At 38.1% G+C, this 12,654-nt stretch overlaps 1 protein-coding gene across 1 annotated transcript in view; it reads right to left on the bottom strand.

The window, feature by feature from the left end:
* Window positions 1-12,654, bottom strand: part of AXDND1 (axonemal dynein light chain domain containing 1) — a gene marked incomplete at its 3' end in the record, with an annotated part of 381,147 nt that overhangs the window by 51,786 nt on the left and 316,707 nt on the right. Inside the window, 1 exon segment of the mRNA XM_007937629.1 lies at window positions 8,578-8,671. Coding sequence (XP_007935820.1) covers window positions 8,578-8,671 — 94 coding nt within the window.

The raw sequence follows: 12,654 nt of genomic DNA, 5'->3' as shown, positions 1-12,654 counted from the left end.
TCTTCCTCCACCTATATTTTTCTTTCCTTTTTTTTTTTAAATAATTGACTAAACAAAAATATCAACATGGTAGTGTGGGGCTTCTAACATATGCAAAAGTAAAATGTATGACAATAACTCCACAAAAGCCTGAGAAGAGAAATAAAAATATGTTTTGGCAAGGTTCTTATGATATGCATAAACTGGTATAATGTCACTTGAAGGTAAACTGTGAAAAGTATATATTGTAAATCCTAAAGCAACAACTAAAATAATAAAGCATATTAGATAAAATAGAAACAACTGGTGAAATTTGGAAATGAGTATAATGGAGTTCTTTGTAGATCTCTTGCATCTTTTCTGTAAAATTGAAATTACTGAAATATTTAAGAAATTGAAAAAATATCATTACACACTAGCATTAACCAGTTGGAAAACACAATGCTTAAGAAGAATCCCTTTTATAACAGGTAAGTAAAAGGCAAAATATTAAGAAATATGTCACCAAAGGTGAGTGACCAATATGGCAGCATTGAGGATGAGAAAGACATAGAGAGGTATATGGGAAGTACAGACAACAAATATGAATCCTTTTGCATATACAGTACTGAGTTGTCAGTGAAGGCAAACATGGGTATATGGATGGATAGAGAGGTGGACAGGCTAAACAGTTAGGTATGTCTAAATGGGGAGTGTATCCAAGATCATATATAGGGTTGGCAGACAATGGTCCTTTAAGTTTATGTGAATGATCAGAATTCCCAGGTGTATAGTAGAGCTGACAAGGGGCACGGTTGTGGTCACTGTTTGGTCACAGCCAGCTACCCAGAGTGACCGAGTAGTTGAACCTGCGGGCTTGGCAGGGACATCAAGCTCAATTGGCATAACATACTATATAAAACATTGTTCCACCTCCTGCTTTGGCGAGTAGCAACTGGGATCTTAAAAGCTAGTAAGCTGCCATCTAGATGCAACGATGGGTCTCTCCTCGTCAAGAGCAAAGAAGAAAGAAGAAAACCAAAATTAATGGAAACAATCAGTCCTAGCGACTGGTACACCATCTGATCTGCAACCTATACAACTATAAGACCAGAAGAACTAGATGGTGCCCAGCTATCACTGTCATCCACTTGGAAGGGATGTAGGAGATCCTGCATAGAGAGGGAGAACAATGTGGAACAAAATTCAAAATCATTTGGAGGGAATAAAAAGAAGGTGGGGACCAGGTTTGCTGGTCCAATAGAGCCTGGTGGAACCACTGAGACTATGGGCCCTAGCTGCCCTTCAGGTCTGGAATTGAACCCACACCTGTGGTTTCCAGCCAAACAATGTACAGGCATGTGAGTTAAACATTTACCTCAAGTGGACACATGCCCTGGAGAGAACAATCATGGGAGAAGGAAGGGCTGCTTATGCACTGGGAGACAGCTTAGGGGGCAGGAGAGTATGGAGGGATGGACACTGGGGAGAGGTAACTGTGGGGAGGAAGTGGGAGGGGAGCTGTTGCATTGTGGTAAACTGTGGTCAATGACATGACACAGAGTATATATGAACTGCTGTATGGAAAATGAATTTGCTCTGTAAATCTTCACCCAAATGAAAATAATAAATAAATAAATAAATAAATATGTCAAATAAGAAATGTATACCACTACATGAGGAGAAACTGAAAGCCTAAAAGACCCAAAATGAGATTTTTAACAAATGGAACAACATTCCATCTATTTATATAGATGACTAATCATACAGATATCAGCCCTCCTCCAGGAAATATATTTAATGCAAACCCAATAAAATGCTCAAACATTACACATTGAAATAAGTTATATGTTCATATCACAGTCCAGTAGAGATTGTGATACTCTGATTATATTATTGGCAGTTTATTTTTTCCTAAAGTGTACCAGCTTTACTCATTTATATTATCTACTGCTTCCATAGTCATCTGACCTTGCAACCCCTCTTCAAGACAATGAATTTTTTCATTTTTTGAAAATTCACTTGTAACTTGAATGTTCATTTCGTATTTTCTGAATTTTCTTTTAAATGGTCATATCCATTTTCAATTAATTGAATCAAATGTTGTTGAATCAAACTGTATTTTGGTACACTTAACACATAGATTTATACCATCACCCCTTCTCTATCCATGAGCATAATCTGAGAGAAAAATGGGGAATTTCTTACCGAAGAGAGGTAGTCAGTGATACTTTGCTCACGTTCACCAACAAGGCTGAAGATAATACAGATAATGGAAGTACAAGTGAACAATAAAATAATGACCATTTCCTCTCATAATGAATGCTTCTTTCTCACCTACCTTAAAAAAAAAAAAACAAACTTACTGCCATTGAGTTGGATCCGACTCACAGAAACCCCTTCTTGGGTTTCTCAGGCAGTATCGCTAAGGAAGTCGATTGATCAACCTTCCTTCTGAGAAGTGGCTGGTGGGTTTGAACCTCCAGCCTTTTGGTTAGCAGTCAAATGCCTTAGGCACTATGCCACCAGAGCTCCTTCACCTACCTTACAAAAGGTTAAAAACAAATCACACAAAAGAAGTCAATCAAAAGACAATCAAAAAATTTTTGAACTCTTTAAATATAGATTTTATATCCAGAACTGTAAATGTTGAAACCTGCCCTGAGTGTATATTATAGTTGAGATGAGAGCTAACAATACTATGAAGCCATCAAATTAAGAGATTTCAAACTATGCATCCAGAACAAAAGCCAACTTCCATCAGTATGACCATGTAATAATGCAGTCCACTACTTCACAAAATTTCACTGAACTTAAGGAAATATTTCTTGGTTTTGCCAAGGTTAAAAAACAACACAGCAAAAGTAAAATCCATTCTTCATTAGCAAATGCTGTTGGAAGATGTAGAGAAATCACTGCTAAAGACTTAAAGAAATAAATATTATAACAAATTATATACAGAGGAGTAATTTGCTATATAATTAGATGTTTCATGATATTTTCAAGATTCAATATCAATAATAAAATATTTGAAGAAATGCTTTTTGTTTGTGAAGGTATTTTCTCAATGGTTAATGGCTTCTTTGATTTAAAAAAAAAAAAAAAGCAAGCCCAAACCCAGCATCTTAGGGAAAAACTGCTTTTTTGGCTACTGCACTGGAATAAGAGCTCTGGTGGTGTAGTGCCTAAGGTATCTGACTGCTAACCAGAAGGGTGGCAGTTCAAACCCACCAGCCACTCCTCAGAAGGAAGATTGGGCAATCTACTTCCGTAAAGATACCACCTTGGAAACCCAAGAAGGGGTCACTATGAGTTGGATCCGACTCAGTGGCAGTGAGTTAGTTTTGTTTTGTTTTGTACTGGAATAAAGGATTGGGAATAAGTGACACAGATGGCACCACAGGGAGAATCCAGTCAACATGTATTCATAAGCAAGCTGCTGCCAAGAAAAGCAGCTAAGGCCATTGTTAAGTAGTAACTAAAAATAATTCATGCCAAGTGAAAAAACTTTATTGAGAATATAACAAGATGGTCACTTGTGCCCAGTATAAATGTTGACAGAAAAATAAAGAATTTTAAAAATGAAGTTCAAAGTATTTTTGACTCAACATACCATATTCCACCAATTCCCAATAGTCAAGTGTACTTATAAAATCACTGATAGAAAGATCTCCACTTTCTAAGGCCCTTCCTTTGATTAAAAACTTATCTATGACTCAATCTTTATAACTTCCTTCTGGAAATCACCTGCCTTTAAAAACTGTCTGCATCTGTAAATAGAGAGCTTTACTTTCTCTTTGCCAAAATGGATGCCTTTTATTTCTATTTCTTGCCTTACTGCCCTCATTAGAACTTACAATACACTGTTAAATAGAAGTGGTGATAGAGGGCATCCTTGTCTGGGTTCCTGTTTGTAAGGGGAATGCTTTGAGTCTTTCTCCGTTAACAATAATGTTGGCCATTGGCTTTGCACATACGCCCTTTATTATGTTGAGAAATTTCCTGTCTATCCCTATTTTGCTGAGAGTTCTGAACAAGAATGAGTGTTGGATTTTATCACATGCCTTTTCTGTGTTGACTGATATGATCATATGATTTTTTTGTTTTGTTTATGTGGTGGATTACACTGATTGTTTTTCCGATGTTGAACCATCCTTGCATATCAGGTATGAATCCCACTTGGTCAGGATGTATTATTTTTTTGACACATTGTTAGATTATATTGGCTAGGATTCTGTTGAAGATTTTTACATTTATATTCATGTGTGATACTGGTCTGTAGTATTCCTTTTTAGCGGTGTCTTTCCCTGGTTGTGGTATCAGTGCTATGCTTGCTTCATAAAATGAGTTTGGAAGTATTCCATCTTTTTCTGTGTTCTGGAATAGCTTGAGTAGCATAGGTGTTAACTCTTCCCTGAATGTTTGGTAGAATTCTCCAGGGAAGCCATCAGGGCCAGGATTTTTTCTTGTGGGAATTTTTTTTTTTTTTTTTAATGACCTGTTCCATTTCTTCCTTTGTTATGGGCCTGTTCAAATATTCTATCTCTGACTGGGATAGTTTAGTCAGGTCTTGTCTTTCTAGAAACTTGTCCATCTCTTCTAGGGCTCAAATATATTGGAGCACAGTTCTTCCTAATACTCTGCTAGTACTTTTTTTTAAATTTATTTCAGTTAGTTCTATTGTGATGTCACCCTTTTTCTTTATTATTCTTGTTATTTGCATCTTCTCTTTCTTTTGTTATATTTGCCAATGGTTTATCAATTTTGTTAAACTTTTCAAAGAACCAGCTTCTTGTGTTGTTGATTTTCTCTCTCTCTCTTTTTTTTTTTTTTTGTTTTGTTTTCCTGTTTCATTTACTTCTGCTCTGATCTTTATTATTTCCTTACTTCTGGATACTGTAGGTTTCTTTTGCTGCTCTTTTTCTAATTGTTGGAGTTGTTAAGTTAGAGTGTTGATTTTTGTTTCTTTCCTCTTTTTTGATGTATGCATTTATAGCTATAAATTGACCTGTGAGTACTGCTTTCACTGTGTCCCATAGGTTTTGGTAAGATGTATCTTCATTCTCATTTGTTTCTAATGATTTTTTTATTTCACACTCTATTTCTTCTATTACTCAGTAGTTTTTGAGCAGTGTATTATTCGCCTTCCACGTTTGATGTTTTTTCCTTGATCTTCCTATTATTAATTTCTAATTTTATAGCATTGTGGCCTGAGAAGATGCTTTGTAATATTTCAATATTTTTGAATTTACTGAGGTTGTTTTTATCTCCTAACATGTGATTGATTCTGGAGAATGATCCATGTGTACTAGAGAAAACTACTGGAACTAATAGAGAGGTTCAGCAAAGTGGCAGGATACTAGGTCAACATACAAAAATCAGTTGGATTCCTCTACATCAACAAAGAGGCCTCTGGAAAAGAAATAAAGGAAACAATACAATTTAAAATAGCTACCAAAAGGATAAAATATCTAGGAATAAATCTTATCAGAGAAACAAAAGACCTATATGAAGAAAACTATAAAGCACTACTACAAGAAACTACAAGGGATCTACATAAATGGAAGAAACTGCCTAGTTCATGGATAGGAAGACTGAGTATCATGAAAATGTCAATATTACCCAAAGCAATCTACACATTTAATGCAATCATGATCCAAATACCAACAATATTTTTTAAGAATATGGAAAAACCAATTACTTCATATTGAAAGGAAAGAGACCTTGGATAAGCAGAGAACTACTGAAGAAGAAGAACAAAGTAGGAGGTCTCACACTCCCAGATCTCAAAACCTGTGATACAGCCACAGTAGTCAAAACAGCATGGTATTGGTAGAGTGATAGACAGGTAAACCAATGGAACAGAATAGAAAACCCAGAAACAGATCCATCCATCTATGGACAGCTGATCTTTGACAAAGGTCCCAAACCCATTAAATGGGGAAGAGATAGCCTCTTTAACAAATGGTGCTGGCAACACTGGATATCCACCTGCAGAAAAATGAAACAGGACCCATACCTCGCCCCATACACAAAAACAAACTCAAGTTGGATCAAAGACTTAAATGTAAAACCCAAAACTATAAAGTTCATCAAAGATAAAATAGGGGCAAATCTAGGAGCCCTAATTAATGGCATAAATAGACTATCAAACATAACCCAGGATGTGCAGGAGGTGGAAGAGGAGGTAAATGACTGAGACCTTTTAAAAATGAAATTCTTATGAGCATCAAAAGACTTCACCAAAAGGGTAAAAAGAGAACCTACAGATTGAGAGAAAATATTTGCCTATGACATATCTGACAAAGGACTTATCTCCAAAATTTATAGAAAACTTTAACACCTCAACACCAAAAAGACAATCCAATTCAAAAAACGGGCAAGGGACATGAACAGACACGTCACTACAGACAATATGCTGGTGGCCAACAAACACATGAGGAATTGCTCACAATCATTAGCCATCAGAGAGATGCAAATCAAAACAATAATGAGATATCATCTCACTCCAGCAATAATAGCAAAGTTCAACAGGACAGAAAATAACAAATGCGGGTAAGGTTGCGGAGAGATTAAAACTCTCATACACTCCTGGTGGGACTGCAAAATGGTACAACCATTGTGGCAAATGGTATGGTATTTCCTTAAAAAACTGAAAATAGAAATACCATTTGAACCAGAAATTCCATTACTAGAAATATATCCTAAAGATGAGAGGACAGGACACGAACAGATATATACACACCCATATTCATTGTGGCTTAATTCACCATAGCAAAGAGATGGAAACAACCTAAATGCCCATCAACGGATGAATGGAAAACCAAATTATGGTACATTCACACAGCATTTGCAGAGGGGGAAAGCTAGACAAACAAGAATGTGTAGGTAACAAGGACACAGGGAAGGGGTAACCAGAGGGAAGAGATGAGAGGAGAGTTGTGAAACAAAATGTGTAAGAAATGTTGAGCATAAAACGACTCTGCTTTGTAAATCTACACCTAAATCACAAAAAATATTAAAAAAAGAAAAATGACTTGAATTTGTAGTGACTACTTTTTCATCTTTGTTTGCTGTCTTTCATGTTACTATTTTTCATTTTGTTAGTAATTTTCTTGTACCAGTTAATATGGATACAGGCAGTTCCTGAAGGAACTTATAATCTTGCAAATTTTATACACAGAATAATTCTACTATAATAATGTAGTATTATAATAGGGGGATGTAAAGTCACTTTTTAATAGTCTTATGTTGTAAAAATTGAATTCCATAATATAAAAAATTGAGTATATGATTCCATGGTGTAATCTGAAATACTCTGCCAAAGACAGGTAATGTAACAGCACAGTAACATACCAACAGTGCTGGATTATTTATCCTCACTTCATTCAACTAATATTTATTAAGTCCTACTATGTGACAGGCACTTCTCTCCTTTTTCAGTTTTGTTGCCTCCCAAGTCAGAGGAATTTCTCCCAAGCCTGAGGATCCGCTGGCTCCATACTTCCAGCACTAATACATTTGCTCCCCTCCTCTAGGTTTCTGAATGTTTACAACATTCTAAAAGACTGCATAAAATGTGATGCTTCATCAGTAGCACTGTAGTATAACAAGATGGTATCTGCCTTTCAAATTTCTCCTTTTCACAATATTAAAATAAATTCAATTAGCTTTCTCAATTAGGTAAAGTAAAACATCTGCATATTGAATTTATTTTTAATAAGAGATTCTTGTGTGGACTTAGATTATAATTGTTGTTGTTGATATGTGCCATCGAGTTAGACCCGACACATAGCGACCCCCCTCCTTGGGTTTCCGAGGCAGTATCACTACGGAAGTAGATTGCCCAACCTTCCTTCCGAGAAGTGGCTGATGGATTTGAACCTCCAGCCTTCTGGTTAGCAGTCAAATGCCTTAGGCACTATGCTACCAGAGCTCCTTATAATTAGTAATTAATTATCTAGGGAGTAAATATAGAAAAGGGAGCTCTGGTAGCATAGTGGCTAAGACACTTGCCTGCTAACCAGACGACTGGCGGTTCAAACCCACCAGCCACTCCTCGGAAGGAAGGTTGGGCAATCCTACTTCCGTAGTGATACTGCCTCGGAAACCCAAGGAGGGGTCGCTATGAGTCAGGTATGACTCGATGGCACATAACAACAACAACAACAACAACAAGATATCCTTTGGAAATTATTATTTTATGTTGTCCTGGCTTAAAGTTTATAGGTTTAGTTCTTCAGAAATGCAGAAATATTCTATCTGTTCTAGCAACAAAAGACCAATGGTATTGGGGCATCTTCTCTTTCCTCCTAGCAGCATGTTTCTGCCATCTGGTCAGTCAGTCAGGGGCACTCACATAGATCTTTAAAATGGTCACATCCTATATTAATGTTATGGAGTAAAAAAATCAGCATACTAAATAAAGAGTAAGGACAATAATTAGAAATAAAATATTTTGATCATCTCCAAAATTCCATCGAGAGGCAGGAACATACTGTATCACAAAATCATTTCAGTAATTGTTTTATAAGCTTTCATTTTGCCCTCTCAAGCTTCTCGAATTTTATCCTTGAAAACCCTAAGCCAAAGCAGGCTATAACCCCTACAGGTACATACATGATGCTGAAGTTCAATGTTACCATTGTCAATTTCATTGCCTATCTTCAAAAGCCATTGTTGAATCATGTTAAATATCTGTGTTTGGAGTACCCTGAAGGAAAAAACATCAAGTTAAATAAAGGTAACTCACTTACTTAGGGTATAAAAGTAACAATCAGCTAAAAGAAAAGGATTTATTTGGCTGAGACTAGTAAACTGAGGTATTGATAATTATTTCAGAACTGAGGGCAAGGTGAATTGAAGCCCGGAATTATCTGGTACAACAGATTACTCTCTAACACAGCCAATTAAATACCAACTGGCAATGATGCACTTTGGTCAATGTTGATCTTACCTTCAATATTAACTTTCTCTGTCTACTTAAAAACTTACACCCTTTGCATTCACTTCTCATATTGAGAAGAAGGAACTTTAAGATTCTTTTAAGAGATTGACTTTTGGCATGACAGCACAAGACGCTCTGCTGACCCTCTCCTTAACGAAACTGGTCAAAGTTATTTTTTAAAAACCAACCATTTAAAGCCTCTGGAAATGGACCTAAGGGAAAGCAGCCAAGGAGAAACATTTATTCAAGCAACTCTATGAAGATTTTCTAATAAAAGGTAAGAAGCTGTGGTAGTTGAACCAAGACTGCTCCCTCCCTGGCACTTGACAGCACAGTGGTTTGGGAATGCCACTCCAGATTGCCTTAGTCAAAACCACAGAGGGCCCTCTTCCCTCTGCTACCAGTAAAAGGGCTTTCTTGGAGAAGCAGATTGTCAGTGTTCTTCATCCTGCCCCCAGCTACTTATTGCTGACAGTGCAGTTGAGATGTGGGGCTCCCTTCTTTAATGCAGCCCCTATTCATGGAATGGAAACTCTTGAGCAGGGCACAGAGACATACTGGGGACCTGATAGCTATTCCCCTAACTTATAAGGCAGTGGTTCCATACTAGGAAAGGCAAGCCGAGAGGACCTCAAACTGCTGTCCTGCCTTTCAACCAAGCTCTCAGCTCCTACAGCAGGAGTGTCACTCAGACAGACACCGTTAGCTGACACTGTCCCCAACCTCAGCTCCAGAGCTCTGGCTCAGATATTTTGCCAGGGGAGAAACCAAATCAAACCAAATCTGTTGCCACTGAGTCAATTCTGACTCATACAGACCCTAAAGGGCAGATTAGAACTGATTGATAGTGTTTGCAAGATTATAATCTTTGTGGAAGCAGACTGCCACAGGTTCTTCCCAAAGAGGGAAGAGGGGACAGTGGGTTTGAACTGCTGACCTTTTGATTAGCAGCTGAGCACTTAACCACTGCACCACTGGGGTTCCTTCTGGGGAGAGAAGCAGGCCATAAAACAGATACTCCCAATCTTTTCCTAAAGAAACTGACTTCATTTCCAGCAGAGAGTGGAAAACTTCAAACTTAAGAGTGCTCTCAAGAATAGTGAAGGTTGTGGTGAAGGCAATTAAGAGGATATTTAAGATACAGGCTAAAATGTAGGCCAGCTAGTTTGCAGGAGATAACCAAGGAATAAGACAGTTGGGTCTTAAGAATGAAGGCTATATTTTCAACAAACAGTGCTGGGACAACTGGATAGCTACACATGAAAGGATAAAGTTGGACCCTTTCCTCAACCAATATACAAAAATTAACTCAAAAAGTATCAAAGACTTAAATGTAAGGGCTAAAACTATGAAACTCTTAGTGGGGAGAAAAAAAGGAGTAAATCTTGATGGCCTTGGATTTGGCAATGGACTCTTAGATATGACACCCAAAGCACAAGTGACAAAATAAAAAAATTGATTAATTGGAATTCATCAAAATTAAAAACTTTTGTGCTTCAAAGGATACCCCCCAAAAAAGTGAAAAGACAACCCACAGAATGGGAAAAAATATCTGCAAACTATGTATCTAATAAGGGACTTGTATCCCAGGCAATGGTAGAATTATTATTTTTATTAATTTTTTTGCAATTTGGGTAAAAGTTTACAGAGCAAATTCATTTACTATACAGCAGTTCCTACACATGTTGTTCCATGACATTTATTGCAATTCCCACACTGTAACAACTCTCTTCCCACTTCCTCCCCTTAGTTACCTCTTCCCTGTGTCCTTCCCTCCCATGCACTCCAGCCTCCCTACCCAGCTGTCTCCCCATGAAAACACTGCCCTTCTCTTGTCCCATGATTGATTGCTCCAAGGATTATATCTACCTGATGTAAATGTTCACCCCACATGCCTGTGTATTGTTTGGCTGGAAGCCACAGGAATGAGTTCAGTTTCAGACTTGAAGGGAACTAGAGCCCATAGTCTCAGGGGTCTCACCAGGTTCTATCAGACCACCAAACCTGATCATGTTTTTTTTTTTTTTTTATGATTTTTGAGTTTCATTTCACATTGTTCCCCTACTCTATCCTGGATCTCCTGCACCAATCCCCCTCTGAGTGGCTGACAATGGTAACCAGGCACCATCTAGTTCTTCTGGTCTCATGGTCATGGATTGACACGGTGGCTGCGACAATGGGCTCAAGTATAACAAGGATCATGGAGCTGGCACAGGATCAGGCGGTGTTTTGTTCTGCTGTGCATAGGGTCACTATGAGTCGGAAACGACTTGATGGCACCTAACAATAACAAAAACATGGTCATATAGGTTGAGGATCACGTGGTCTACTAGTCCCTTGCAGTAATTGTTTCCATGTGTCTTCGGTTTTCTTCATTATTCTTTGCTTTGGATGAGAAGAGAGCCATCGTTGCATCTAGATGGCCCCTTGCAAGCTTTTAAAACACTAGTCACTACTGACCAAAGTAGGATATAGACCGATATTTTTGTGTAATATGTTATATCAATTGAGCTTGATGTTCCCCTGTGACCATGGTCCTGATGGCTTACTCCCTTAGGTCCAACAGGTCCAACGACTTGCTCCCTTAGGGTAGCTGGCTGTGGCCGAGAAGTCACCACAACTTTGTCCCTTGTCAGCTCTACTATACACTTGGACATTCTTACAGCACATACAAGTAAGCACGTAGAAACATCTTTTGCCAGCCCTATACATGGTCATGGGCACACTCCCCCATGCCTAGACATTCCTAATCATTCAGCCTATCCACCCATCTATCCACCAGTTCATCAATGCTTGCCGTCATTGACAATGCAGTACTGTACATGAAAAAGGGTTCATCTTTGTTGTCTGTACCTCCCATGTACCTCTCTCTGTCTTCTTCTTCCTCAATGCCACCATCTTGATCACTCACTTTTGGTACTTTGCTCTTTCATTCACTCAAATCAATACTTGTCTCTAACCATCTGTGTTCCCTCCCCTCCCCTGCCACCCCTGGTAACCAACAAAGAAAGTTTCCTAACATATATAAACCTTTCCTTGACTTTTTACAATATTGAGTTAATACAGTATATGTCCTTCTATAATTGACTTATTTCACTCAGCATAATGTCCTCCAAGTTTATCCCTATGTGGTGTTTTGCAAATTCTACATTATTCTTTAGGGTTGCGCAGTATTCCATTGTGTATATGTACCACAGTTTGGTTATCCATTCTTCTGTTGATGGGCACTTAGGTTGTTTCCATCTCTTTGCTATTGCAAATAGTGCTGTGATGAACTTAGATGTGCATATATCTGTTCCTGTCCTGCCTCTCACTTCTTTAACCTAGTAATGGGATTGCTGGATCAAATGATATTTCTAATTCCAACTTTTTAAGGAATTGCCATACTGCTCTCCACAGTGGTTGTATCATTTTACAGTCTCACCAGCAATGTATGAGAGTCTCAATCTCTCCACATCCTTGCCATCATTTGTTATTTTCTGTCTTCCTGAACTTTGCTATTAGTGCTGAGGCAAGATGGTATCTCATTGGTGTTTTGATTTGCATCTCTCTAATGGGAGCTCTGATAGCGCAGTGCCTAAGGCATTTGACTGCTAACCACAAGGCTGGCAGTTCAAACCCACCAGCCACTCCTCAGAAGGAAGGTTGAGCAATCTACTTCCATAGTGATACTGCCTCAGAAACCCAAGGAGGGGTTGCTATGAGTCGGAGATGACTCGACAGCACATAACAACAACTATAACAATGGC

This window comes from Orycteropus afer, unplaced genomic scaffold, assembly GCF_000298275.1.
Source record: "Orycteropus afer afer isolate SDZICR_OR568_19922 unplaced genomic scaffold, OryAfe1.0 scaffold00043, whole genome shotgun sequence".
Lineage (NCBI taxonomy): Eukaryota > Metazoa > Chordata > Mammalia > Tubulidentata > Orycteropodidae > Orycteropus > Orycteropus afer.
This window is presented reverse-complemented; position numbering and strand designations above follow the sequence as displayed.